Below are 23,633 nucleotides of genomic sequence, written 5' to 3'. Positions count from 1 at the left end.
TTTAAACTTCGTTTGTATATAAATAATCTGTTGGTTTTAGGTATCGTTGGATTGTGCTTCATTATTTGCCAAAAATTAATTATGGAATGAATCCTAATATTTCTCAGAAATATTTACAAGTCTAAGATTACTCTCAAAGTCTTAAAGTCTTTTCATTTCGATCAGAATCCAACGTGAAAACCTTAAGCCTATGTAATGAAGAGATGATGGACTTCCTAGCCACCTGTTGGCAAATTGATGGACACAAAGAGGGAAAAGTTGAGCTGGAAAAGTAATTTAGTTGGCAGCTCGCACAGGAAGCAGCCAGTTCCTGTTGCAGCCAAGTCAGTCAGCCACATCCGGCGCAACTTTAAGCCGCATTTCCGCTCATGCAATTTTAATTTGTCAAATGCAAGCGACGCGTCGAGGACGTGGAGGACGCTAAAATTAACTGGAAAATTTTACAATCCTGGCGAGGCGAGTCGAGTGGAGGCGACGCAGGATTACAGAGCAGGACATGGCAGCAGGAGTCGCCGAAGTCGCTGGGAGTTGTAGCTGCCGAAATGAGGATGCCGACGAGCCACTCGAATTGGACCATTAGTTTCGACGGCATTAGTTTGGCGCTTTCATGGCCCAGACGATGCAGACGAATAAATAAGAGACGAGCAGCGGGACGCGGACGAAGGCGAAGATGGGAATAGATGTGGATTACCCCGAAGTGGGTAGTAGTAGGAGGTAGTTCCGTGGTTCACCCCCGCCCGAGGGCAAGTGGACCGAGGCGGACCAGCGAGGATCCCCTGGCGAAATTATGCATGTAATAAAATGCGGCTGCCTCGACGGCAGCTGCAACAACCCGTGCCCAGCCACGCCCATGCGCCCAAACGCCCACTTACGCCGCGAGCCAAATTTAAGTGCATTAACATAAAGCGGTTGAGCCACAGTGGGCTAGCCTCACTTGAAATGCATCAAATGCATATATTTAAAAGCCTTCGTGGGGCAATAAGCCGAACTGCAAACGTGTGTAAAAGTATGCAACAATTTTGAATTCGCTGCTTCATTCTGATGGAACACCTCTCCCAGCCCACTGTGCATGTTAGCCCCAAACAAGATAAATAAACTTTTGTGTAAAACCGTTTTGGAGGAGCCCATGGCTTCCCCTGCCCACCCGAAAAAGGGGGGAATGTGGGCGACTCTGATGAGTGCAACGACTTGGCAGCAGCGCTAAGCGTCAGCATCATCGACACTTTTGGCAGGAAGCATTCGCGGGGCTCAGACTCAGTATAGTTTATGCGAGTATCGCACCGACGACTACGGGACATGGCCAGGAAGCTCGTCTGGCTGGGAGTCTCCGGAGTGTGTGAGACATTAACAGACTCGTAAACTGGCAGTTGCTTGTTATGTTGATTACACAACTCGTGCGAGGAAGGCGTGGGAGCAAATGAAACTGTGAAGTTCCCCAGCCAAACTTGCACTTGAAATCCTGTCTGAGTATACATAGGTATTGCCTAACTTTAATACAACAATTTCTTGGTTAGATACCATTGACTAATACAATTACTTTCAAAAAGTTCAAATAAGTGTTTTTAAGAGTAAATACCATGTACTTTATGAAACAGCTATCTTTTTGATAGTTTTAGTTTATGACGTTCGTGTGGAGCGCTTTAAAGTCACCTCGCGTAGGCCATTGCCGAAAAGTATGCAACACTTGGTGCCACGCCCCCCGCTTGGTACGTGCCTGGCCAGGATCATCCGCCCTTTTAGCCCACAACACAACTGTCAGCTGCCCCACGGAAAAGCTAGAAAGGAAACAGAACTAAAAGAGGAAACTTAAACAGAAACAAACAGCGGGAAGCTGGAAACTGGCTTGTGGCAAGAGTTGAAAGTTGAACGTCTGGCAAATGCCGCGGCAATGCCCCCAGAATGCAGTGCCAGTGGAAAATGCATTTTCCGAAGGGGAACTTTTCACACGCAGCACCAAATCTGCCAAAGCCACTTTTCGGTATTGTTTTTTGTTGCTTTGCAAAATTTATTGCAACACTCGCTGGCGGAGCTCCTATACTTCACAGCCACCTCCATTCTCGATTCTCCATCTGCATCTCCATCTCCACCTCCACCTCCATCTTCATCCCAAAAAATCCAAAGCGATGCTGGCTTTATTTCTTCGCTGTCTGTCTGTCAGAGGATATTTATCTGGCACGTTAAGTTTACTTTTGCCCCCTTTCGATCCACTGCCACTTTCCTCGAACATTTTCCTCGCTTTCCACCCGCTCGTTTCATAATTTTTCGCCTCGCGGCCAAATTGTCGTCTTTATTTGCAGCATGGAAATGCTCTAGCGCAATTTCCCATTTCCATTCCACCACACACACAAACACACACGCATCCGAATGGCAAACGCTGCCCGATGCGAGATTTTCCCGCATGACATTTGCGATTTTCCGCACATTTTGTACTTTATTGAACTGTTTGTCACATGACGTTTAGTATTTTGCGAGCTGCGCCAGCTGCAGGCAAAGAACCCACATGCACAGCACGAAAACGGGAGAAGTGGGCTAGGATTGGGAGAAGTACTGGTCCAACTTAAATTTGAATGAAACTAAGGGAGCCTAAAAGTAACGAGGGCTCTTGATACTTTCCTAAAGGTGTCCAAGAGTATGCAACAGTTATTCCGTTTATATTCCGATTGATAAGTGCTTTTTATAGCACTCTCCACTGTACCACCTTCCATCATCATCATCGAATTTTCAGGGAGTAAAATGGGAGGAGATAAATGGAGCTTTTAAGGAAGAACCAACAGCTGACCCCCTTATTACAAAGCCATGTAAACTTGATGAAAATCAAATGGAAATAAAAACGGACAGCACTCATAAACAATAATATTGCTGGCGAGCGTTCCAAAAGGAAACTTTTTGGAAAAGCGAGAAGTAAAAGGAAACTTCAGCAGAGCGGCGAAAGCAACTTAATAAAAACAAAAATGTATGAAATACTTTTACGACTTTCGAAGACATTTTTACAACTTGCTGGCGAGTTTTGCTAACGATATGCGAGATGCACACAGAACTCAGCATCGGCAGCTGCATCCCAGGACTCGAGCGTCCTGGTCAAATGGATACGTCGCGTCATAAAACCGAAAGTCATTTCGCGCAGAACGTGTCTACCCGAAAACCAGGAGCGTGAGAAGTGGGAGCAGCGGGCAAATGTCCGGCCAAGAAGCCAAAGTCATCGCAGCCAATAATAATTCCAATTGTAGTGCAGTGACAATTTTCTGTTCCATGGCTGCAAGGATGCGCTCTTGCGCTTTTGGGCACTTTTGGGTACATTGTACCCCGAACAATGGTCAGCAGAAGACTTTTTATTGCCCGACGTTGGCATTTTAAGTGCAGCCAGCCAAGGAGCCGCATCGGAGCACCATCGGCAGTGGCAACATTATTTGGCCAATGTAGACGACATGACGCGGCCATTAAGAGCAACAAATAAGCAAACAATAACAAGAAGCCGCGCCCGATGAGCTGGGGAGAAATTAAGAAAAATGCTTACAGGAACACTTCCTCCTCACACTCTGCCATCGAAGTGGTAGGACTTCACTGCACTGCGAGAAATAACAGAGAACTACAACCAATATATCACTATTAGCCAATAGTTAAGTGCCAGTGGCATAATTCTTAGCAAACATATATAAATTCTATTTTTATTGAGAAAAGTAAAGTTGTTCCCTATAGTCAGACCCATTTATCTATCGATCTGCTTGGATATTCCGACGTGATAACGATACTTTGGCTTATGAAAATTGATTGCAAATGAGCCGAGGGCTTTGGCAAGTCCTCCATTTCTAAGCAAGATGGGTGGGAATGACTCTCTGGTGGCATTGCTGATAGTGAGGCAATAAGACATAGCTGAATTATACAGATTTACTAGCTCAGGCATGCGATATGAAATGCCGAGTAAACAAACCAAAGCTACGCGAAAACATAATTGAATCAGCAGAAAACTCGTTGAAATGAAGAGGTAGAGATATGAAATGGCAGATAGTGATAGATGCAGAGATTTCAGCTGTCCCGCTGCCTGACCAATTCGCTTAGTTTCGCAAAAGCTAATTAGCAACTAAAGTGAAATTAAAGCAGAGCCAAGTCAAGCCAACGACTAATGGTCTTTGTGTTTCAAAAAAAGAAAGGGAAGTGGAAAAGAGGAAGGTCTCGAACAAGAGGAAGGTGCTACAACTAATTAAATGCAATAAGCTATGGCAACTGCTGGACGTGAACAGGAACTGCTGGGGATTCCAGGAGTCAGGATACGAAGGATACGGAGCACAGGACAGGTGGGTAACGCCGCCGGACGAGTGACAACTTTGTTTTGATGTGCCGGACTCTTCCGGCATCCTTCCTGTCCTCCGTTCTCCATTCTCCGTCCCCGTCCATCGCCAGCAACCAACTAACGACGAACGCGTTTTAATTTGCACATTAAAGTAATTAGTTTAGCATTAGTTAGCTGTAGTTTGTTTTAATGAGTCGCGAGTTTTGAGAGTTGGACGATGCCACTTACCGCTCTTGAAGGTTGCCATCAGGCGTTCGGAATCCGCTCCATGCTGGCACAAAAACAAAGAGGTGTCAAGTAGATCCTTGGGCAAGTATCCCAACAAGTCTTGCATCCTGAAATTAGAAGAGAGAACAAATGAGAACCAAGTTTACCATTCTCAAGACGGGATCCCATTTCATGTTGTTCTAGCTTGCTTTCAATTTTTAGGTAATCTATCTATTAATTTGTGTTCATTACTTATATAAGTGCTTAATTGCCTCAACAATTGATAATTTATCGTCAGAGATCGATTTCTAATAGAAATAAGTTTGCCAGTAGCAAAAAGCAAATAACTTATTGAGTAAATGACAGCTAAGTGCCGCTTTTGGCAGAGCAATTATTCAATCATTCAAAATTGTAGTTCTAAGCAACCTAAGCAGCTGTGTTTTTGAAATGGGTTTGCGTCTTGAAGTCGGTGTGTATCTCACTTGTCATCCACATAGGTGAAACGCATATCCAGGGAGTGTTTGGTTAGGAAGGTGCTGGTTCCCAAAGGAATCTCAATGTTTGACGGATGCGGAATGGGTCGGCCAATGGCCATCAGCAGGCGCTCGCCCTTGGCATTGACCACCAAGTGACCGGTAATGTGAATGACCTGAAAACCCAAAGAATGCCGTGATTAATATGTGTAATGGAGTCTTAAATGGAGTCACTATCTCACCTTATACGAAGCGCTCTTGATGTTGATGCTGCGTCCACGACTGGTCAAGGTGCACTTCAAGCGCACAAACAGATCCCGGTGATGGGTGCTCACGCCAGAGTCCTGCTGCGGTTCATCCTTGACCTTCTGGGCAATCTCACGCTTCAGGCTGAGAGCCTCCTTGATCTCGGCGTGATCGCACTGGTGCGAGTACTCCCAGATCTGTTGGCCAAGTGTGTCAATCTGTGGAAGGTTAACAGCAAATTAGAATAATTTTCATTGAAGTCGTTGAAAACACTCACCTTGGTGATGCCCAGATGCTCGACCACGTTTTCGGACACGTAGGTGATGTCTCCCTCGTGGGACAGGACCAGCAGGAATCCATCCATGGTCTGCTTAAGGAGCTCTCTGGCCTCAGCGCCGTTGAGCCAATCCTCATTGCCCACTTCTAGCTTGGGCTTGATCTCCTGCTGATCTTCTAGAGCTTCAATGTCCTGCTTAATGGCATCATTGCAGTCGCGCAAGCTGGGCACTGAAATTAGTAATATATTAGATGGTGTTTATAAAGATTTCATCGTAAGGGAAACTCACCGAACTGCAGCATCTCGCGAATCTTGAGGAAAGCGATAGTGATCCTCATCACGGAGGCCTTGTCCAGTTGATTGACATCGTCGGTTTTCAATGGCAAAGCCGCGGAGAGTTCCATGAAAATCTCCGTCTCCTTGGAGCGACGACATCTAGCCGCATCGCGAGACTTTTCCTTGCGTTTCTCATTGTTCCTGCAAAGATCGATTGCATGGAAAATTAGCATAAGCTCAAAACGATCACGTACGCCACTGATTGGTGGAAAAAGGGGAGGGATCTAGAACGGCGGAGGCTGCCTGAAATATGCGTGCATTTGCATTGCTGCACTTTTATGCCCGTTTGATTGCTTGTGATTCAATTCACGCTGGTGGCCACCAGAGCTCGCAATTTTTCAATTAGGCAAAACGCTTGTAATTTTCGCTTTTGTTGCCAGGCCAAGCGAAAAAATAAACGGCGATCGACACGGCGCCAAAATTCTTGGCAGCTATTTCTAGCCAACTCTTTTCGACAGCGAAAATAAATGAGGATAAAGATCAAAGCAGAAGGTATTCGAGATACTACTATTATAAATTCTAATCAATAATTTAAACAAACTATACAGCATTATATCTCAAGAGAATCTCAAAGTCGCGGCAGGTAAAAGTATTTTTCTTTTCGGCGATGCTGATAAGGCATTTCTTTGCTTTTCTTATCTACAGACTCTTGAAAAACATTCTGAATAAATCCAATATTCATAGGTATCGTCGAGGGGATCCTGACCTACAGAGGTGCCCCCTTGGGACAGCTGTGCATTCCGAGCTGGCAGTAGAGCCATGGGGCTTAGATACTTTATAACGTCTGTTTTTGGGATTCCGAGAATAGCCGGCAGTCACACGTTCCACTGATAAAAACTAACTAAGTTGCCTTGGCACCAATTTCTTGGTGTTGGAATATTTCGTCTTTTGGAATATTTCGCCAGGGGATTGACAAAACACCGATGATTTGGCAATTGGCGACTCTGTGGAGTTAGTTGTCTTCGCTGGGTGAGTAAGCCCCATTAAAACCCTCGGTTTCGACTCGTCCACATTGGCGACGTGTTTTAATCGGCAACCGAGCAGTCAAATCGATCATACAAACTTATAGGACAGAGCACTGACCCCACACACACACTATCTGTATATTGCGGGAAATTCTAAGAAAAGACAGATGGCCCGTCTCCCGCGGGACTGCGGAAAAACTATAGCTATAGCAGAGATTGCCAAGAAAATCTCGTGAGCAGCCGCATGCAGCAACATAACTCGTGGTTTCTTAATATTTTATTTATTATCGAAATAGTGGGCGAACTTGTATAATCCAAGGGTGACACCCATTTCAGCACGTACATTTCTTTCCTTGGCCTTTTGGAAAAATTTGCCAACGTTGCTTTATTGATTCGCTGGGATGGAAGAAAAAACCTGCCCACGTCAGGTGTTTCAGTGCTGAAAATCTGCTTGGCAACAGCGCGAAAATATTAAAATTTTTTGTTAACAAGTTAACTTAAGTACCGCCTGTCAACGAAGGAGTCCATGTGATGAAAAGTCCATCATATCTGCCGACAAAGGCACAGTACAATATGATCTATTCGTCAGTCTGGCAGCCGTCTAATAAAAGCTTAAGTATCTATTAAAAAGAGGTATTCCCGTTTCCATAACTGCAAGTAATACCACTTAAATGAATCGAAGCTACTTTGTAGTGGAAAACAAGAGAGAACGCTATAGTCGAGTTCCCCGACTATCTGATACCCGTTACTCAGCTAGTGTAAGTGCGAAGGACAGTTTTTGGCGGTTTGTGGGCGTTAGAGTGGGCGTGGCAAAAAGTTTTTTGGCGAAAAGATAGAAATTTACAAGACTAATACAAAAATGAAAAAATATCAAAACATTTTTCAAAAGTGTGGGCGTGGCAGCTTTGGGCGGTTTGTGGGCGTAAGAGTGGGCGTGGCAAAAAGATTTTTTGCAAGTCGATAGAAATTTTCAAGACCAATACAAAAATGAAAAAATATTAAAACATTTTTCAAAAGTGTGGGCGTGGCAGTTTTGGGCGGTTTGTGGTCGTTAGAGTGGGCGTGGCAAAAAATTTTTTTGCAAATCGATAGAAATTTACCATACCAATACAAAAATGAAAAAATATCAAAACATTTTTCAAAAGTGTGGGCGTCGCAGTTTTGGGCGGTTTGTGGGCGTTAGAGTGGGCGTGGCAACATGAATCGACAAACTTGCGCTGCGTCTATGTCTCTGGAGTCTGTGTGCTTAGTCTCAACTTTCTAGCTTTTGTAGTTCCTGAGATCTCGACGTTCATACGGACAGACAGACGGACAGACGGACAGACGGACAGACGGACGGACAGACGGACATGGCCAAATCGACTCGGCTATTGATCCTGATCAAGAATATATATGCTTTATATGGTCGGAAACGCTTCCTTCTGCCTGTTACATACTTTTCAACGAATCTAGTATACCCTTTTACTCTACGAGTAACGGGTATAATAATCTGCTATTATGACATCTTTGAATATGAGATAACAGCCCCACTAATCGATGGATTGTAAACAGAGGAAATCTTGAAGTAAACAATGCAAAACTTGACTCTGCACTCGGAATGAATTTATATTATAAAAGGAGTATTCTGACCTCCCAGATAAAACTTTGATTAGCAAACTCTGTGAAAGTGAGAACACAATGCATTCAAATAAATCAAAATAAATAAACCAGAAGCCAGTGGAGATAAGGGGGATTTTCATTGTCAATCAAGCGACTGAACTGATTGATGGAAACCAGGCAAAAAACTCGAATGGCTGCACAGATAATTATTATATAGTATTAAATTACTTTGCTATCACAGTGCACACTAGTACAGGCGTAGACTCGTGGATCTCTATATATTATATATGCATTAATAAACACAAATCCGATAGTCGGTAGCCCGCAGTCCATAGAAAGCGTCAGAGAGTGACTTTGAATTGCATGCTAATGGCCTGCTTAAATGGAGTGATATTCGCGGTGCTTTGGCGGGGGAGGTACGCTCATATATATATGTATATATATTTTCGATCCGGCCATTGTCTGTTCATTAGAACAGAAGCAAGTACAGCCTGTTAAATATTCAGCCTGTGCCAGCAGAATTGCCTTGTTATTGCCGCTGGTGCGGCTGTTGTTGCTACTAAGTATTTCCGCTCCAAAGCCGCTCGAAACACTGGCAAAAAATAAGCTCAACTATAAAAACAATAATTTCCAAAAACATGATTAAATTTAACCTTTCAAGACAAACCGTAGATAGATCTACTGCAATATCTTATGAATGCAATTCCAACTTTTCTTTATGTCACTCAACTCTTTCATTATTACACATGCAGCAATCTTAAGATACCAAATATGGTACTTTGAGTACCAAATGCGTTTGTACATTTAAGAAGCACGATCCCAGCACGTGGCTATCTAAGTCCCAGCTGATCCCCCAAATACCTTGGGATACTGACCTGCTGCTGTTTGAGTTTAAATTTCGAGCATTGCGAAATGTTGGCCCAAGTTGGCTCCCCGAGTACCAAGTGATATCTCCAGGCGAGATATCAGCGAAAACACATAAAATACGACTCGAGGTGCTAATGCCAAGTTCATGGGGCAGTAAATCGAGGCATCAACGGGTCAGGGCTGTTTGCCGTCTTCTTGGGGGCAGCATTAAGTGGGTGGAGTACTTTGGGCAGCGCGTTCTGCAATTGCGTCAGTTTTTTGGTTTCGGCTCATTAGCATGGAGATGGGCCAGCCGAATTTGGCTTAAACGTGTGCAAAACGTAAATAAACGCAAACCCGACGACCATTCCAAACACATTTGCTTGCTGTGCACGTTGCATGCAAAGTTTTTGTGGAGGAGAAATCCAGGGAAAGGGGCTCTAATCTGCGTCAATCGCTAGATAATCGTTCATCAAAACAACGGATTTTGGAACCCACAGGAGAACCCTATACGGTAACTGCTATGACGTTAGGTACTTGGGAAATACCCAGCATAAAGTCATCGGTGGCAGATAACAATTACACAACGGCGCAACTGACAAACAATTTTCTAGTTTCCAGTTTCATTAACTATATTGCGGCCATTAAACATTTCTGCGAAACAATCGATGAGAGAGGGAAAGTCTTTTGCCGCCAGCAATCTTATAAAGGGCACTTCTCACTTCTCTTGGGAGTAACCCAGCGAACCTTGACTCATACGACACCTCTCTCGCACCATATCTCCGTCCCCCTCGCCCTATCTCTGGCTGCGTATCTAAATATTATTATAAAAGCGATTCGCAAATAAGCATAGATAAGTGCACCGCCGTTTGCTTTCGGCTTGGCTTTTACAATGGGACACAGCCACTTTTCTAAGAGCTCAGAGCTCAGCTCTTTCAGGTGCTTTCGGTAGAACGTAGTTAGTTAGTGGCATTCTGCAACTGATTCAAACTGGTTTTCCATTTGTTTACTCAAATGACCTCTTCAATGTTATGTAACAACCAATATTACAGAATCAGCCAAAACAACAAATGTTTCTTTCGCACTCACATGAAGTCCTCGATGTCGACGAACTGCGAGAACTGGCAAGGTTGGGTGTTGGTGGGGGCGTAGCCGTAGCAGTAGGCGTAACTCCAGGGGCGGCTCTCGCGACATGGCGTGGCCACGTTCAGGAGGGATCCCCTCTGGTGGTAGAAGGCGTCCTGGGGCTGCTGCAGGTGGTACGGATGGTACCTTTGCATCCCAGCAGAGGACACATTGCGTCCAAGCATGGCGCCCACAAAGGGTTGCGTTCTGGGCGCAGGAGGGGCATTGTAGAATGACCCGTTGCCAAAGTTCACGGCGGGCTCATTAATGGGCATTCGCCCGTAAACAGAGCCATTGCTCAACTGTTGCGGCTGCTGCGGCTGCTGCTGCTGCTGCAGCTTTGGATCGCACTCGTAGAAAGTAGAACCGGGGATCACATCTTCGCCGTAGAAGGAACTGTCGCCGGGACACGAGAAATCGCAGCTCTCGTAGGAATTAAACATTGATTGCGCCGTTTGTTTCGCTGGAATCCGGCTAAGCCCATCAATGATGAACACACACACGCGTGCGATAAGAACTGATAGTGTTTTGATTTGGCCACAACTCCACTGCTTCGAATATTTTGGTAGAACACGACGTACGGGAGTTCGAGCGCCAAATGAGCGAAAGGTTCCATAGCCTCAAAGTCGTCATATTTATACCTGGGCAGCAGACCAAACCGAAAAATCGCAAAAGAGCGGGAGAACCGACGTTAACGTCAGATTCCGTGTGCTATCAGACAAGTTTGCCTATCCGGACAAGTGCGCTCCGGCCGGAGTGATAAGATAAAGTCCGGTCCGCCCGCCTCGTAAAAGCATTCAGCTGGCAGGGAGCCAGCGCTTCGGTTCTGCCCAACGGGGCGATAACGACAAACCAACTGAGTGGCGGATTCAAATTAGAGCCATATAAATTATGTCAGTGCGCCCCACTTCAGCCGATAATTGATCCGCACACTATAGTCTACTTTGCAGCGCTGGCGGAAAATTTCCGCACGTCCAGGACTCATTTTCCGCCCATTTCCCTGGCTCACATGCTGCAGTGCACGGCACTGTCATGTTATAATTTTAGAAACTCTGCACCGAGAAAAGTTTTCTCGTAAATCAATACCAAACTAGATATGGTATTTGAAATTTTTAAGTATCTAATGCAAAACTGATCAACGAATTTTTGAAATATTTGGAAAATAACCTAAATTTCCAGAAATTAAAAACCAATAAGAAAAAATATGGGTATTGTTTTTTTCTCACTCTGCAAGAAAAACCGCTTAGATGACTAAATACTTTCAGACTTATCCACGATTTCCCCAGCCGGCCGATAAGAACTATAGCATAAGAGTTAAATATTTGGATTAGTTTGGCAAACAGCACGGAAAGTGAAACGAGATAAGGAAAGCTAGTTCCCCAACCCAGCGAAACGTAATCAAATCGCAATGTAATCAGCTCGTTGAGAAGGCGAAGAAACAGGCAGGGTCAACTGAAATTACTGTGATAACCCCATGTTTACCTTTTTATGCTACACACGTCTATCATGGAACTTTTTGGTTGCTAAAATGTATTTCATCTCAAGAGGAGTAAGAACAGTCATCAGCATTGTAAGCTTGCGATTTCACTTGGTGATCCAAGTATCCGTCCTTGAGACCAGGAACTATCCCCTCATCTTGGTAGTAAAATTTAATCCAAAGAAATAGCTACTTGCAACAGCTGATCGTAAAGATCTTATCCATAACCAAGAAAGAACTTGCTTTGTTCTTCTCAACGCAATTAATTCCCCACATTCCCTACAGCAAAAAAGTGACTTCCAAACAGGTTCCGCGATAATCACAATCCGAAATTTTTGCTCAGTTCACGAAACTTGTGAGGCATTCTCAGCTGAATCCAATTTATCGCCTTAAATATAAATCTGAACTTTCCCTGCCAGCAATTGCGGCATCATAACTTACACCGCATGCGATGCATATAGAGCTCACACACAACTGAACAACCAAAAAAAGATTCGGAAGCTGCGTTACCTTCACTCTGTCTCCCTCGCTCTGCCTATATCCGTCTCCCTCGCTGCAACAAGCTTAATTCCATACAGAGAAACAAAAATTGGTACACAAATATAGTAAAATTGGAATAGGAAAGGGTTTCAAAGACTAGTAAATCTAGAAGAGAAGAGAGCGACTGAACTTCCGATTTTATGGTTTGAAATATGATAAGCTAGTATTTCTTTCAGTGCGCCAGTGGCAAAGCAAAAGTGTGTGCATGGAAGGCAAGAGGAAAACCAACAATAACAGCTCAAAGAAGCTGGGTCCGCCAAAATCGAATTTTTGAAATTTGAAAGGTGGAATCGTTTGACCATCGTTTGACCATGTTTGACCACCAATTACTTTTTTTTGACCACGTCCAGTTTTGAAGATATGGAATTTCGAAAATTTTCGAAAATTTTCGAACTTCAAAAAGTTGACTTTTTTGAACTTTTTTTTTTTTAAATCGCAATAACTTCGTTTGACCACGTTTGACCACCCTTTAGAATTTTGAAAAAACTTTTAGTTTGGAAAATATAAGCACTTAAGCAATTAAGCATTTTTCATACCTCAAAACTAAATATTTTCAAACAAAATCGTTTGACCATCCTTTAAAAATGCTTTTTATCGTTTGACCACCCTTTAAAATTTTTTTTTTTCATTTGCTTACCCTTAAAAAAAAATATTTTCGTTTGCCCAACTCTTAAAACTAAATATTTTCAAAAAAAAACTTTTGACCATCCTTTAAAATTGCATTCTATCGTTTGACCACCTTTCAAAAATTATTTTTTTCGTTTGCTTACCCTTAAAAAAAAATAAAAACGATTTCCCACCTCTTAAAACTAAATATTTTCAAAAAAAAACTTTTGACCATCCTTTAAAATTGCATTCTATCGTTTGACCACCCTTCAAAAATTATTTTTTTCGTTTGCTTACCCTTAAAAAAAATAAAAACGATTTCCCACCTCTTAAAACTAAATATTTTCAAAAAAAACTTTTGACCATCCTTTAAAATTGCATTCTATCGTTTGACCACCCTTCAAAAATTATTTTTTTCGTTTGCTTACCCTTAAAAAAAAATAAAAACGATTTCCCACCTCTTAAAACTAAATATTTTCAAAAAAAAACTTTTGACCATCCTTTAAAATTGCATTCTATCGTTTGACCACCCTTCAAAAATTATTTTTTTCGTTTGCTTACCCTTAAAAAAAATTTTCAAATAAAATTCAAATAAATCTTACAATTTTGGCAAAATACTCTCTCTTTCTTTTATTGTTTCTTAAAAATAATTAATTTTGTTAACAACAATTTTTTAACAATAATTATTTTGTAAACTTTATATTATATAAATTTTATTTATTAATTATATTAATATATTAATTTTTCCTCGTGTATATCAAAATGTGGAGTGTCATTTTTGTATTTAACGCTGTAAACTTTCTCCATTGTCTGCACATATCATTGTGTACTTCCCAAGATCCAATTATTCTGCGGCAATATGCAATATAGTGTCCGATTGCACCTCCTGGCGAAGGAACGTATTCTATGGCACCACTTAGAATATATTTCTTTTTGTTTTCGCAATCATTTTTGTTTTTGTTATGGATCCTATGACTTGACGCACTGGGTACTCCATTTAGGGCTTTCTCAATAAAAGCCCCAATATTGGCGTGACAATGTATTGTCTGGTGTTTTTCATCAAAAAAACTTTTCAGGACCAGACCCCTTTCGCGGTACAAACTAGAAGTAACTCCCTCGACGGCATACTTTTTTACCAATTCTATCGTTAAGTTGTCAGCGTAGAAATCATCCAGTTGGTTTTTGTAATAAAAATTGTCGATGTACGCGGTCGACAATATTTCCACGAGGGAGTCAAGCGGGCAAGTATTTTTAAATTGCAATAATTGTTTGCCAATCCAGAGAGGTCCCATTGATCCACCATTATTCAATATTTCGTCCCGTTTCCTTCGAAGAGGTCGATTGTACAATAATTCCACGTTAGGACATTTTTTGAGATATTTTCCTCTTGGTTTTTCTTTAGGCCGTTTCACTAATTCCGTTTCCTTGTTTATATAATCATTTCCATTGTCTTCTTCGACATTTTCCGTGGGCTTTATCGTTTTATTTTTTACCTTCCAGTTTTCTTCTTGTAGAAGGTATTCCACTTCGTTCTCTTCAAGAATTTCCTCCAGGAATTCCTTGGTTTCCTCACGGCACAATTTTTTGGGTGTTTTTTCTTTTATAAAGGTAGGAATATTAACGGACTTTCGTTTCATGGCGGCTTGTTCCAGCTTGCAAACAGCTTCGATGCAGCGAATATGTTGCACAACGAATTTATCCGCTCGCACTGGTCGGTGGAAGATACTCATATCTGTGTTTTTCAAATCCTTAAAATAAGCTTCCACAAGTGCCGAAGAGCCGACATCATATTTCGAGCAGAACTTTTCTTTCATTACGTTGGTCCATAGTACAAAATATTTGCACAACTTAAGTAATGGTGACATCAGATCAGGCAGAAAATATGGATTTGGCCGACAGCGGACAGAATTGCATTTTAACGCTTCTTCTTCGGCAGCGTTTTTTATATTGAGGACAAACTCCGAAACGTCCTCGTCAACTTCCTCCTGGTCCTCTGGTATGAAATTTTCTTCATGTTTCTCATCGTGATCCTGGGCAGCAAATGTAGCTATTCTGGTGAGCAGATTTCTTTCGTTCCTGTAGCTCGAAAGAAAGTGTCCTTTTTCGTCTTCTCCTGAGGATTGGCTTAGTGCGACAATCAGCACTGATTTTATTGTTTCCGCAAAACAGTCCTTTGTCTCACACGTTGTTGCTAGACCAATGCATCTTACGTAAAAATCCTTTATGTTCGGCAACTTTCCTTTAAAAACGTTCTTCCGGCATATCATTTTTATGAGGTGGGCGATGTCAAGTCGAATAAAGCAGGGTGGTAGATCCGTTCGTTCATCCGTCAAAAGGCTTTGAAAACATTTTTGAATATATGTCTTAATGCGGCACTCGTTAAAGCTCAAGCTTATTCCATTGAGCAAAGCCAAGGAAAAATCGGACACAACCTCCAGTGGAAAATGTCCTGATTTCGAAATAAATCGGCTCAGCCAAAACTGTATGCTGGCTGTATCATGTTTAGCCGACAGCATTTGAAAAACTGGAAATATGCTGTCGTCGCCCTCCATCACAATTTGGTATAAGAATACATAACTTGAGTCGCCGTTCGGTTTTTGAATGGGTAACACGACGCTTCCAGTTGCGTCGACAGAAATTTTTCTAATGGTTTTTATCCTTGATGCATATGTTTTTATTTGGGCTCCCGTGCAGTATATGCAAAAAAATTCATCCAGTCCAATATCAAGGATGCATCCGGCCAATTCACCCTCATACTTTTTAAGGTATAATGATGAAACTGGATCACGATCCTTGGTGATTCCGAGGTGCCTATTGGTTGCCTCTTCACGAAGTTTTCGAAGAGTTGGTAACTTTGGGATGAAACTTGGTTCTGGGTCGTCATCATTCATATTGTCGGTTGCTTCCTTCCTCCACAATGCGGCTTTTTTTAAAAGCAATTCGTTGCCAATTTCAAGTCTTCTGGATCCAGTGCACCGTCGTTTTGAATTATGGGGAATACCTCGTGTGTCCGGTACCGAAACGGATATCGATATGCCGCAATGTTCATCGGGTTTCACAAGGCAATGTCCTTTTAAAATTGAGCTGCACTCATTGCAATAGCCTTCAATTCTAAGCCATATATTATCCACTTCGTCGGAAAGTTTTGCCTTCTTGAAGTTAAATGCACACGGAAGAGGAACTTTTTCGTACATCAGCTTGGCTATTACATCCGTCCAGTTACGTTGCAGATAGCTTTTTGATCTCAAATCCGTTTTTTGGTCCATTTTAGGGGCAATCGATGTCCACAATTCCTGGTCTAATTCCAGGTTAATATATAAAATAGGCAATGGTCCATTCTTAACAGCTTCAATGATCTGGAACTCTGGGTCATCATCGGGAGATGTGCTATTTAAAGTGCTATTATTGCCAGTGATATCCAGCTGCTTAATGCCACATCGTTCTTTCACCATCGTTATAATGCCATTCCGATTAATTCTGGCGTACAAATTTAGCGTCTTCGCGCTGATTGTTCCTTGAAATTTGTTACTAATATCCATCCAAACATTATCGCTTCTTGGCTTAAGAGTTCCAGTCTCCGTAAAGATATCACCATTGCAAAATGCCTCCACTAAGGCGGGGACATCCACATGCGATTTGGTCGGCATCCTTTTAATAAAATTTATTCCTTTTATGCAGTTAAAAAAATTGTCGTTTTACACTAATGTTTAATTAGCACTTTTCACAATTGCGCTGCAAATGTTTAAGGGATTACGCAAAAAAAGCAAGGACTCTGGTTTGTAAAAAAATAAATCAATATTGAAAATGCAGATCTTTAGATTTAAAGAAAATCTTTAGAATAGAAAGCAAGTACACAAATTTATTTTGAATTTTGTGCTTACCCACTTCACTTAAATTCCTTTTCCAACAAACAAAGGAATAGACACAAATGAAACTTTACTAAATTGTAAAATCTGGTCAATTTTAATTTTGCAAGTCTTTAAAAAGACTGTCAACAAAATTCACGAGAACACAAATCAATATTCCAAAAATTGCAAGTCTTTAAAAAGACTGTCAACAAAATTTAGAAGGGTTCAAATATTAGAACGCAAGCACTTTTCTTAAAAACAGTACGACTTTAACTTTTTCAGCACAAAACGTTGTTAAATTCACGCACAACTTTTTCAGTCTTCACACAAAAAATATATTCTAATTATGAGTTTCGGATGACGATTTATATACATATTATGAGAATCGAGGAGGAAAGAGATTTTTAATTGTGGATTCTTTAAAGTACCTGTAATGTAAAAAAAAACAATTTACCTAAAAAATTAACCCTATGTCACAGGTGCAAATTTATATAATATAAAGTTTACAAAATAATTATTGTTAAAAAATTGTTGTTAACAAAATTAATTATTTTTAAGAAACAATAAAAGAAAGAGAGAGTATTTTGCCAAAATTGTAAGATTTATTTGAATTTTATTTGAAAATTTTTTTTAAGGGTAAGCAAACGAAAAAAATAATTTTTGAAGGGTGGTCAAACGATAGAATGCAATTTTAAAGGATGGTCAAAAGTTTTTTTTTGAAAATATTTAGTTTTAAGAGGTGGGAAATCGTTTTTATTTTTTTTAAGGGTAAGCAAACGAAAAAAATAATTTTTGAAGGGTGGTCAAACGATAGAATGCAATTTTAAAGGATGGTCAAAAGTTTTTTTTTGAAAATATTTAGTTTTAAGAGGTGGGAAATCGTTTTTATTTTTTTTTAAGGGTAAGCAAACGAAAAAAATAATTTTTGAAGGGTGGTCAAACGATAGAATGCAATTTTAAAGGATGGTCAAAAGTTTTTTTTGAAAATATTTAGTTTTAAGAGGTGGGAAATCGTTTTTATTTTTTTTAAGGGTAAGCAAACGAAAAAAATAATTTTTGAAGGGTGGTCAAACGATAGAATGCAATTTTAAAGGATGGTCAAAAGTTTTTTTTTGAAAATATTTAGTTTTAAGAGGTGGGAAATCGTTTTTATTTTTTTTTAAGGGTAAGCAAACGAAAAAAATAATTTTTGAAAGGTGGTCAAACGATAGAATGCAATTTTAAAGGATGGTCAAAAGTTTTTTTTTGAAAATATTTAGTTTTAAGAGTTGGGCAAACGAAAATATTTTTTTTTAAGGGTAAGCAAATGAAAAAAAAAAATTTTAAAGGGTGGTCAAACGATAAAAAGCATTTTTAAAGGATGGTCAAACGATTTTGTTTGAAAATATTTAGTTTTGAGGTATGAAAAATGCTTAATTGCTTAAGTGCTTATATTTTCCAAACTAAAAGTTTTTTCAAAATTCTAAAGGGTGGTCAAACGTGGTCAAACGAAGTTATTGCGATTTAAAAAAAAAAAAGTTCAAAAAAGTCAACTTTTTGAAGTTCGAAAATTTTCGAAAATTTTCGAAATTCCATATCTTCAAAACTGGACGTGGTCAAAAAAAAGTAATTGGTGGTCAAACATGGTCAACCGATGGTCAAACGATTCCACCTTTCAAATTTCAAAAATTCGATTTTGGCGGACCCAGCTTCTTTGAGCTAACAATAACTCCACGGGCCTAATACAATACCCTCCATCTTTCTCTTTCCCCCCAATATACATAGTAGTCCCATAACACCCCCCGCGGGCGTTTCCATCCTCCCCGGATCGTCACATTTTTAGTTCGATTGCGCAAAAAGTAGGTCGTCGTGGCCAGACGAAAAACAACAATAACAACAACAATACCAACAACAGGGCATATCATTTAAATATTTTACAATACACACATGCTTGTGTGTGTGGAATGTGTGTAAGCGTGTTTTACTTTTTTATGCGTTTCTTTGCGTTGCTATTGAAATTTATTTATTGCTCGCTTGTTTTTAAGTTTATTCATTAGCTTCTTGGCGCAGGTCTAACAGCGCACAAAAATAATTTAAAGAGAAAAATAAACATACAAAATCTTGATTCAGATTCTTGCCTCCCTCCATGTCAACTTGTAATAATTCACTTTTATTGAGGTCACACCGTAGCTGCAGTTACGATCTGTTCAAGTTCGGAGTGCTGCAATCGAAAGCGTCGATCGATAAGCAAAAGTTTAGCGACGGACAATCGAAAAAATCGATAAGTGTTCAGGGAAATGCAATAAAAGTGATTTTAGGGCAATATAAGTTTATTTGCCAAGCTTTCTCCAACGGCGGTCAATTCAATTTCACATTATCAACGACCACAGTCAATTGTTTTCATGTGTCGCACTGCAAAATGTATTGGAACCAGTTTGAAAAAAATGGGAAAACGCGAATAGTCGGTTAGTGGGTCTAATCGAAGCTAGAGCGCATTTTGAAAATGGTTATAGAACCGCTTTTCGGCTTTTCCACACTTATTTTACTTCAGTTTTACGGTAGTCACGTAGGCCCAAGCGAAACTTTGTATCAATCCCATGTAAATGGCTTGAGTGAAACATAAACTTGTCGCTTTAGGGGATTATAAAATAAATAAATTTAAGTTTTCTGAGGGGCGTGATCCAAAAACGAAAACAAAACAAAGACAACAAAAGCGAAGCACGAGGAAAAAACGGGTTGATCTTGTGGAGCAGAGGGGCACGCATAATCGAACACAACAGGTTTTCCTCGTTGTTTTGGATTTTCGCCTCACTTAAAAATAACCCAAAGTGCGTAAGGAAAGAAAAGCACAATGCACTCGTCTAAAAATAAATCGCAGCCACTGGGGGCTTGGCCTTATGAGGCATATCCTTGAGGACATACCTTCTCAGAAGAGCAACAAGTGTTTGCGCCCGACAGCGGACACTGTTCGCCTATTGCATACCCCTCGATATCATATTCCACCGCGGAAACCAGCCAATGCATATGCAAACTGAACGATTTCGGTTCGTCTCGACTTTTGTCTTTGAAAGCCTGAAGGTCGTGGGTCTCGGCCGTTGGATTCGCCGTCGCCGTCGCCATCGATCGTATAATAATTGCCGCGAATGCAAAAATTAGTTGAACGCGTGATTAATGATTGGCTTTCCATTATATCCAAGTCCCTGTTTCGTCAATTAGTGACGCCCATTGAGGGAAGTTCACAAATTCAAGCCAAGCTGGAATTTGTATTCATTAGAAAAATGAAATTTGCGCCCTTAGGGTTAAAACACTTTTATTGTGGCTTTTAAATCAGGAAGTAAGATTGACTTATCTATGAGATACGAAAGAAAATCAATCCATGGGGTTGGTATAAAAGGTTACTAGAATGAATAACAATAGGAAATTGCAAGAAGAAAGTCATCGACATGGTGAATATAAGCGATATACTGATTAAAAATGGAGGTATTGTAGGAAAAGCCAGCGTCTAGGGTTCCATTGCTATAGCAAATTTTTGATTCCAGAGCACAAAAATAAACGAAATACCGCATACGCACTGGGAAACTGAGAAGAAACGCGAGAAGCGACGTTTGGCAACGAATATCGCGACAAAGAGCGGGCGAAAAAGAAAGCAGCCGCTTATGCAATGGGCAAACAAGCGATCTAGGCAGATCGAATTTGGGGATGGGATTATAGATCAGGGCATCCGGGTTACCATGTACATAGTCCATGTGACTCACCTTCGTTTCTCCTTTGGTTTGCCGCTGGCGGTGAGATTGGATTTTTGGGCGCCAGGAGCTGGGGAGCCAACGGCCGAAGATGGCGGGGAGGCCGAGAACGAAGAGGATGAGGAGGAGGAGGAGGAGTTGGTGGCCACCGATTGGGACTGCTTCTGTTTCTCGGCCGCCGCTTCGATTGTGTCAATTAACGAAACCATTGTGTCTCAGGATTTCAAAGTGCGGCAGCATTCAAGTGATCTGCCGATGTGGAGGTTCCTGTTTTTCTTATCGCGAGTTTTTCCAGCACTTTTTGAGACTCTTCGTTGTTGTTTTGTATTATTTATCGCTGTTACTTTCGGTATTTTCCTACGTATGAAAACTATCTGTGCGCTTGTATTGGTCGCCGCGTTTGTATTGTTGTCACTACGCACACACACACTCGCACACACAATAACTCTGTTTTCCTGTTAAACCTTTATTATTTAATCACTTTTTACACCGTTTGCACCTCGATTAATTCTGTGTATATATGCTTATTTGTGATCCACGAAAAAACAAAACACAAGGTTATATTATTATTTCACTGTTGCTGCTGTTGTTGTTGTTGTTATGGTGGTTGTAGTCTCAACTGGCCAATTGCACTTTGGTTTATTCGATAATTCGGGTATTTGTGTTATTGCACCTTGAAGTTCTGCACCGACTTGATGTTGAATTCGCGTTTAAGCATCTCACAAACGCGATTTATCTGCAATATATGCATTTTACACTGCGCCTACAGCATTTTTACTTTCCACACGAAATCTTAATACGCTTTTATTTTTCCGTTTTCTTTGCTTGCTTCTTCGTAAACAGTGTGCCAGCAGGGTGGAAAAATACCGCCAGCCAGTGGCTAGCGCCTTCAGAATATACCAGAAATAGGAAACAAATGGAATAACGGCCTATTGGGTACAGTGAATACCGCTAAGCAAGATTATTTTAAAGAAACATTTACATTTTTGTATCGATTGAAGCCCGACTGGCCACCAGCCATGACAAGCTTTATTTATTTTGTACGAAGTCACACCTAGCTCTTATCTTAATGTACGACATATGTATGTACTCCGGCCTAAGCCTTGGGCACCACCGAACTGCTATTGGGGGTCAGCACCTCATCGCCGCCTCCATTGTTGCCCACATCCGCCAGCGGATCTGCGTTCTGGCCACCAACTGAAGCGGCATCCGTGTCCAAGGCTTCGCTCAAGCCATCATCGTCGTCGTCATCGCCGCCAGATTTGTTGTACACGGTGGGGTACTTCTGGAAGCAGTCGCGCATCTTGGTGAAGGCATCGTAGCAGTCCGATCCCTTGGGATCGGCGGTGCTGTTCTGGAAGCAGGAGAAGGCCTCACGGAAGTCGACGCCACAGGGACCGGTGGCCATTCCGCCGAGGCACGGACAACTCCAGTTGATCTTGCCGTCCTTGGTGATCACGCCCTCCGGCTTCTCTGGCGGCGGCAGCTCGATGGTGCTGGGCGTGGCATGGTCCTCCTTGGTCACGAAGATCACCTTGTCCTTGCCGTACTCCTTGCAGTATGAGAATGACATCCTGATGCAGTTAAGTTAGTTAAATGCTACGAACTCCTCGGGAGAATCCTCGAAATCCAAGGGCTTGCGGGATGTGCTGAGCACCTGAAAATGGCAGGGCACGTCCTGGTAGTATCCTATCAGGGCTATAGCTATGCGAACTCGTTCCAGGAAATTCTCTGGCACCCGGAGAATGGAGCGCTTTTGGCTGGAGCTAAATTTCACAATGTCCAGTGTTGTCTGGCCACCGATTTCGCCAAATATACTGGCCAAGGAGCTGTGGATGCAGCCAAAGAAGAACACGGGCGTCAAAGTCACAGAGTCTGGATCACGGAGTTTCCTGGTAATTAGAAACGTGCATTATCTTAATTATATTCGCATGATGCACGTGCGCACGTGGGGAATATGGGGCTCTACGGAGCGGCAATTATGGCCCGGAACTCACAGCTTCACGTCCAGATATTGGTAACCACTCATGCTTTGGGTGCAAATGCCAGTGCCTCTGTTTTTTGGCGGAAACTTCGGGAAAATCAGTCCAAAAGTTGCCGGTCAGTGTGTTTTTATGTAATTACTCCCCTTGTTTGCTGTTTCTCTCTGTTTCCCAAACAGCTGTGCGCCCCTAGAGATGCCAATTCGGCTTATAACAGCAAGAAGTTTATGAAAAATAGCCAAACAAAAATAGCCTTTCATATATAAATAAAAAAAAGGTGCGAACTTATTGCTTAAAAATTTATTGATTTAAATTTTATCTTAAAAGTCATAACAAATGTAATTTTAAATGCACTGTTATTGAAATGGTTTACCCTATTTGTTCTTTTTTATATTCTCATGCTCATGTCTACTACCAACACTGATTGCATTCAGGTTCGTTGTGAATGGCAAAAAAATCGGATCACAGTAAAATCAGTTATAATTGCAATTCAAATTTTGAGTGACGGTTACAACATATAAAGTTCTATAATTAGACAATGAATTAAACTGCGTTGGCCATATCGCTAATCTTCAAAATTTGGCAGTCCTGAGAGGGTCTTCTCTATGCTTTTCTCAAAGTCAAGCGATGATTTAGAGGACTGCAGTATCTCAAAATGACAGGGCATTTGCTGGTAGTGACCAATGAGCTCAATAGACATGCGTACTATATCATGCAGTTCCTCTGGCACTCGAAATACAACGCGTTGTTGCTGGGCGCAAAACTTAACGATCTCCAGTGTGGGCTTCTCCTCGCAGAAGAAACTGTCCAGGGCTTCAAGAACGCAGCTTCGAAACAGGGCTGGGGTCAGAACAACTGCATCCGGATCCCGAAGTTTACTAATCAGTAAAAAGGTACATACTGAATTTAATTGGAACCAAGTTGGATTTCATTTTTCACTCTCTGTTCAGAACATCTGTCTACTCACAGTTTAATGTCGAAATAGTAATGGTTCGCCATGGTGATCTATCGTGTCCCTTTTTGGCGGAGACCACTGTAGTGATTTACGTGTGTGCGTTCGGGGCGAATGATTAACTCCTTTGCGGTGAATTGCGCG

The 23,633-nt window shown here is 41.4% G+C and overlaps 4 protein-coding genes across 5 annotated transcripts in view; all 4 read right to left on the bottom strand.

Annotated features, from left to right (window-relative positions):
• Nucleotides 1-21,389, bottom strand: part of LOC6538837 (protein similar) — a 71,664-nt gene extending 50,275 nt beyond the window's left edge. Inside the window, exons 1-6 of one of the 2 annotated variants that reach the window (XM_002099314.3) lie at nt 20,568-21,389; nt 5,781-5,968; nt 5,492-5,721; nt 5,211-5,432; nt 4,978-5,144; nt 4,517-4,623 (exon numbers count right to left, since the gene is read on the bottom strand). In XM_002099314.3, coding sequence (XP_002099350.1) covers nt 4,517-4,623; nt 4,978-5,144; nt 5,211-5,432; nt 5,492-5,721; nt 5,781-5,968; nt 20,568-20,764 — 1,111 coding nt within the window. In that variant the 5' untranslated portion in view covers nt 20,765-21,389. Of the gene's footprint in view, nt 1-4,516; nt 4,624-4,977; nt 5,145-5,210; nt 5,433-5,491; nt 5,722-5,780; nt 5,969-10,326; nt 10,878-20,567 lie in introns of those variants that run through there. The other variant, XM_039376084.2, reaches the window with a different exon arrangement.
• A 149-nt stretch (nt 21,390-21,538) lies between these two features.
• Nucleotides 21,539-22,128, bottom strand: LOC6538836 (mitochondrial intermembrane space import and assembly protein 40-B). The gene has a single exon (XM_039376085.2). It carries the CDS (start codon nt 22,126-22,128, stop codon nt 21,652-21,654), a length of 477 nt encoding a protein of 158 aa, XP_039232019.1. The 3' UTR covers nt 21,539-21,651.
• Nucleotides 22,129-22,143: 15 nt separating this feature from the next.
• Nucleotides 22,144-22,717, bottom strand: LOC6538835. Its single transcript, XM_002099312.4, has 2 exons — nt 22,553-22,717; nt 22,144-22,447 (listed from the first exon to the last, which is right to left on the bottom strand). Exons 1-2 carry the CDS (start codon nt 22,582-22,584, stop codon nt 22,144-22,146), a joined length of 336 nt encoding a protein of 111 aa, XP_002099348.1. The 5' UTR covers nt 22,585-22,717.
• Nucleotides 22,718-22,999: 282 nt separating this feature from the next.
• On the bottom strand, nt 23,000-23,604 carry LOC6538834. Its single transcript, XM_002099311.3, has 2 exons — nt 23,505-23,604; nt 23,000-23,415 (listed from the first exon to the last, which is right to left on the bottom strand). The coding sequence occupies exons 1-2, from the start codon at nt 23,534-23,536 to the stop codon at nt 23,103-23,105; spliced, it is 345 nt and encodes a 114-aa protein (XP_002099347.1). The 5' UTR covers nt 23,537-23,604; the 3' UTR covers nt 23,000-23,102.
• Between the last annotated feature and the right edge of the window lie 29 nt (nt 23,605-23,633).

This window comes from Drosophila yakuba, chromosome 3R, assembly GCF_016746365.2.
Source record: "Drosophila yakuba strain Tai18E2 chromosome 3R, Prin_Dyak_Tai18E2_2.1, whole genome shotgun sequence".
Lineage (NCBI taxonomy): Eukaryota > Metazoa > Arthropoda > Insecta > Diptera > Drosophilidae > Drosophila > Drosophila yakuba.
Note: the sequence above shows the minus strand (reverse complement) of the source record. Positions and strands in the feature narration are given on the sequence as shown.